The following is a 5,308-nucleotide window of genomic DNA, read 5'->3' on the forward strand; positions in this document are numbered from 1 at the left end:
TCTGATCTGACGCAGGGCCCCTCTGATCTGACGCAGGGCCCCTCTGATCTGACGCAGGGCCCCTCGTCCACCCACTCTTTTCCCAACGTGGGGAGGGTTGGGGAGGGGGATGAAAATGTGGAACAACAAAAACACTAATGAGGTTAAAAAAAATAATCAGAAAAGGTGAAAAAACTTAACCAACCCAACCCCACAATGTCAGTTTCTTAACATTCACACCTTTAATTAACAGCAAAACCCAATGGTTTCCCCACCTTGAGGCCACCCCTTCAATTAACCTTTGGAGAAGGTGGCTTCCCCTCGGGCCGCGCCAGGCCAGCCCAGCGCTAGCTCAGGTCCTGCCCAGGGGCTGCCTGAAGGCAGGGGCATCAGCAGGCAGGGACCAGCCCAGCAGCCCCTCCGGGAGGGCCTTCTTACCTGCTGTTCCAGGGCAAATCTCTTCATCATCTTCTCCTCCAGGCTGAGGTTACTGTTATATTCCCCAAAGCGCTTGTCTCGGAACACACTGGCCTTATCCCTTTCCTTGTACTCCTTTAACAAAGTCTGGGTCCGCTGAAAAAGAGATGGCAACAGAACTCAACAAAGGCGGCCTGTTTTCGACAATCAGAGCAGGGTGAGTGGGCAGCTCACAGCAGTGCGAGCTGAGCCCACCATGGGCACATCGATTCCGACACAGTGACCATCAACGACACAGAACTGACCCATTAGCTTTCTCATGCTTCTATTTTTTTAAAAAAAGCTTTGAGTGAAAGTTTACAAATCATTCTGTTTTAATCCAATCATTCACAGAATTTTGTCTCAGGGAGTTAGACTGATTGTTGCTGTTTTTATGTGTCTTTGAGCCACTCGTGACTCATACCAAACACCCATCCCATGTACAACAGCCCTCACACCTGCTCTATCCTGTGCCAACTTCATCGTCTCCAAGACACCTAACCCCATTACCCCAGCAGCTGAATCAATCCATCTTATCCAGGGTCTTCCTCTCTTTCTTTGTCCCTCCACCCTCCCAAGCATGACATCCCTCTCCAAGGAATGGTCCTTTCTTACAACAAGCACTAGTATGTCAGATGGATTTTCAGAATTCTAGCCTCCAAGAAGCAGTCTGGTCTCAACCTGTCCAGGATGAACCTGTGAACCTGTTTGTTCTCCTAGCAGTCCATGGTATATTCAATACTCTTCTCCGGCACCACAGCTCAAAGGCGTCAATTCTCCTTCTATCATCCCCAGTCATTGTCCAGCTCTCTGATGATTAACTAATTACCACGTACTAACAATCACTGGCCGCATTACTGATAATCAGTGGCTGGGCAGGAGGTACCAGGTCTTTCTCTCGAGGTGCTGCCGGGTGCGGGGTGCAGGCTGGGCGTGCTCACTGCGTGCACTGGGCAGCCCTGGGTGCTGCAGGCTGACGCTGACCCATGGAGGCCCAGGCACAGGGCTTCGGGGCTGTAGTCTTTAGGGAAGCACAGAGCCTGGTCTTTCTCCCATGGAGCTCCTGGCTGACACACCTACAAGTCTCAACCTGCGTCCCAGCAGAAATCCCCTATCAATGCTGGCATTATTCAGAGTCAGTTACACTCCATAAAGCAGGAGGAAGATGAGTTTGGGTGAGCTGGCTGCTGCCCCTGTGTGTGCGCGCGCGTGTGTGTGCGCGCGTGGAGGGAGTGCCTTCGGACCCGGCTTTATACAGCAACCTCGGAGGGAGATGGTCCTGGGGCAGAATCACAGCGCATGGAAGGCCCCTGGAACGGCCCAGACCCACAGGTCTCCACTCCCCTCACCAGGCAGCCCCGCTGTTCTACGAGGAAGCCCTGAGTTAGGAAGACATTCACAACCTTCAGAATTCCTCTGGTCTGTGAATTCTGTGTAAGTGCTTGACTATTAGCCAAGTTGGGGTTCCAATCCACCCCGAGGTGCCCCACAAGGCCTGGCAGCACCTTCTGTAAGTCCATAGCCTCGAAGCCCTGGGGAGCAGCTGTACTTTGCATATAGGGGGAAGGGGCCCTTTGTGTGACATCTGCCTCAACCATCACCATCAGGAGCTGCTGGGGGAGGTCAGAGAGGAAGCAGACCACTGTTCCTGCCACCCCGGTGCAAGCCTGCCACCTGACCTAGCTGTGATTCCGAGGATGACCTGATTCTGATCCCAGTGTCTGCCATTCCCCAGGGCTCGAGACGAAAGGAAGGTGAAGAAACCAACACGGCCAGTGAAGGCAAAAGGAGGAGAGAAGAGAAAATGGTGCCAAGCAGCAAGTGGGCAAGAAAAAAGTCAACACACGGAGTCGGTTCAAACTCACAACCACCCTTCAGGACAGAGCAGAACTGCCCCGTCAGAACCGACACTTCCACCAGCAGGTGCACTCCTGGACATGCTCACCAGGCTGCACCAGGAAATCTGGAGGACAGCTGCCTGGTCAAGGGACTGGAAGAGATCTATTACTTGCTCCCGTTCCCAAAAATGGTGATCCAACCAAATTCATATCACATACTAGCCAAATCTTGGGGAAGATCATAAAAAAATGACGAGAACAACACATTGAAAGAGAAGTGCCAGGAGCTCAGGCTGAGTTTAGAAGAGGCCGTGGCACCAGGGCTATCATTGCTGATGTCAGATGGACCCTGGCTGAGAGCAGAGAGGCCAGAAGAATGTCTGTTTCTGTTTTATTGGCTGTGCAAAGGAATCGGGATGTGTGGATCGTAACTAATCATGTCTAATGCTCAGAAGAACGGGAACCCCAATAACAACCCTGTACCTAGACCAAGATGCTGCCGTCGGAACAGAGCAAGAGAACACCGCATGATTCAAAATCAAGAAAGGTGTGTGTCAGGGCCGTACCCTTCTCCTCTCACCCTTCTGTTGAGTGTAGACTGCTTAACCCACTGCGTCACCAGAACTCTTAACTAAGAAAACCTGCTACTGACCTGTCCCCCAACACCCTCCCTGACAAAAGAAAGAACAAGCAGGTTTCTTTTAGTTTAGTTCTTTTCAGCTCTTTGCAGAAAGGATGATGTTTGAACCAACTAAAAACCACCGACATCAAATATACACGCAAATCTAGACTAGTCCACGGCTAAGTCACTGGTCTCTCAGAGGACCTTTGACAAGAGAGTTCGGGTGCGGCATCCCTGCTGCCCACCAGCTGGCTACCAAGGTGTCCTCTACAGGAAACCCACAGAACACACGAGTACCCCAAACTCGAGAAACGTAGGGAGAGGACCCTGAGACTCTCTAAGTGACAAGTCACCTGCTTCAGAGGTCACACACACATTCCTCAAACACCCATCGCTCGGTCTGTCACCTCCCCGGGGGATGGAAGGATGGCCAGCTCAGTCAACCAATGATGACAGCTCACAGTACCGGTGAGGAAGGAGTAAAACCAATGTCAGGCAGCAGGACGGCACAAAAAATGCACTTTACCAGGGGTGGGGAGGTGAGAGGAGACAGACAGACAGACAGAGACACACACACATGCCTGGAGAAGGACAGATGTCATTCCAGATCAGGCCAAAGCACAGGGACAAGCCTGTGAAAGCAGCAAGCGGCTGTACCAGGCACTCTGGAGCAGAAGGCCCGTCCTGAGCCCTCGGATGTGGGTTTATCAGGCCCTGTCTGACTGAGGAGGGAGATGGGGCACAGAGACACAGGGCCCCTCTTGTTCAGGCCTCCCAGGTGGCTGGGATGTTAGCAGGTGGATCGCAGCCGGCAGCGGTCAGCCCTGGGACCAAGGTAACCCTTCCTGGCTGCAGGAGGGCACATGGACTTGACAGAGGCCAGCCAGGCGGGGGCAGGCACCCGAGCTGGAGGGGTCTGAGGCAGTGACGGCTCAGTGCTACATGTCCCAGGCTGCAGCCAAGTTCAAGCCTGGGCCAAAGCTACCACAGGCATCTGTCACTCACAGAGCCTGGGAAGAAAGGCCTGGAGATGCACCTGAGAAAAGCAGCCAATGTCACTGCCCCAGAGGAGGCAGCAGGGGCATTCACCAGGTGGAAGACACTTTCAAACGAGGGAGTCACGGGGCTGCCCGCAGGACACTGAGTCCATCAGAGCTGGCCCAAAGCACCGCGCAGGAAAGAAGGGGCTGCGGGACAGTGCAGAGGATATCAGGAAGACGCTGGACCAGCGAGAGGGATGGGATACGAGGGAGAAGGGGGTCTCGGGAAGGTGCTGGACCAGTGATGGGAGGGGACACGGGGTCTGAACTCGAGGAGGAGAGTCTCGGGAGGTGCAGGACCAGCGAAGGGACGGGACACGGGGTGTGAATTGGAGGAGGAGAAGGTGCTGGACCAGCGAGAGGAGAGGTTACAGGGTCTGAACTCGAGAGGGATGACTTGGGGAAGGTGGGAGATGGACCACCGAGGGGAGGGGACATGGGGTCTGAACTCGAGGAGGAGGAGGAGGAGGGTCTCGGGAAGGTAGGAGATGGACTAGCGAAGGGACGGGACACAGGGAGTGAACTTGGGAAGGAGGTGAAGGTGCTGGACCACCGAGGGGTCTGAACTCGAGGAGGAGAATCTCGGGAAGGTGGGAGATGGACCACAGAGGGGAGGGGACACGGGGTGTGAACTCGAGGAGGAGAAGGGTCTCGGGAAGGCGCTGGACCAGCGAGGAGGGCGGCAGGAGGAGGGTCCGGCGGTCCGCTGGCGCTGTCAGGCCGATCGGCGGCCGCAGCAGCCCCGCTTACCTTCTTGACGGCCCGCGCGCGGGACACGCCTGGCAGCCCCACATCGTGGCGCGTCTTTCTGCCCAGGATCTGGAACTTCTGTCTGTTGACTTTAACTTCGAAGGGGTTGGGATTGGGCTTCTGCTTGACTCTGCGGGCGCCGGCCTGCGCCCCGGGGGGCTTCCTTCCCGCCCCGGCCGACCTGGCCTTCCCCATGACACACGCACACCCCGGAGACTAACGGGACCGAGAAACCCACGCCGGCGGCGGCTCGGATGACGGCAGACACGTGCGGGCGCCGGGGAACAGCCTCCCTGGCTCTCCTCGCGACAGCTGCCAGCCCGAAGTATCGCGAGACTTGGCCTCGTCCCGGAAGTCCCGCTACTTCCGCTGAGAGCGCAGAGCTATTGGCTCGCAGTGACCTCACTCCCAGCAGGCCGCGCTTCCCCGGCCGGCTCTTCCGGTCTGCGCGGTGCCTTCTGGGAGTCGTAGTGCCGCGCGGCGCTACACCGGCCCAGGCGCGGCGGCGACGGCGGGCTCGGGCTCCCTTTCCCGGGAAGCCGTTAGCTGCCCGCCCGTGGCCGAGCGGCGGGCGGCGGCGGCGGGTGAGCCTGTCCCTGGGGCGGCCCGAGGGCCGGACTCCG

At 56.6% G+C, this 5,308-nt stretch overlaps 2 protein-coding genes across 2 annotated transcripts in view; one reads left to right on the top strand and one right to left on the bottom strand.

Annotated features, from left to right (window-relative positions):
- Nucleotides 1–4,880, bottom strand: part of NOP14 (NOP14 nucleolar protein) — a 21,393-nt gene extending 16,513 nt beyond the window's left edge. Inside the window, exons 1-2 of the mRNA XM_006893617.1 lie at nt 4,686–4,880; nt 418–552 (exon numbers count right to left, since the gene is read on the bottom strand). Of these exons, the coding sequence (XP_006893679.1) occupies nt 418–552; nt 4,686–4,880 (330 nt within the window). The remainder of the gene's footprint in view (nt 1–417; nt 553–4,685) is intronic.
- A 59-nt stretch (nt 4,881–4,939) lies between these two features.
- Nucleotides 4,940–5,308, top strand: part of GRK4 (G protein-coupled receptor kinase 4) — an 82,513-nt gene continuing 82,144 nt past the window's right edge. Inside the window, exon 1 of the mRNA XM_006893658.1 lies at nt 4,940–5,297. Within this exon, the coding sequence (XP_006893720.1) occupies nt 4,940–5,297 (358 nt within the window). The remainder of the gene's footprint in view (nt 5,298–5,308) is intronic.

Source organism: Elephantulus edwardii, unplaced genomic scaffold (assembly GCF_000299155.1).
Source record: "Elephantulus edwardii isolate Elephantulus edwardi_28Jun2011 unplaced genomic scaffold, EleEdw1.0 scaffold00129, whole genome shotgun sequence".
Taxonomy (NCBI): Eukaryota; Metazoa; Chordata; class Mammalia; order Macroscelidea; family Macroscelididae; genus Elephantulus; species Elephantulus edwardii.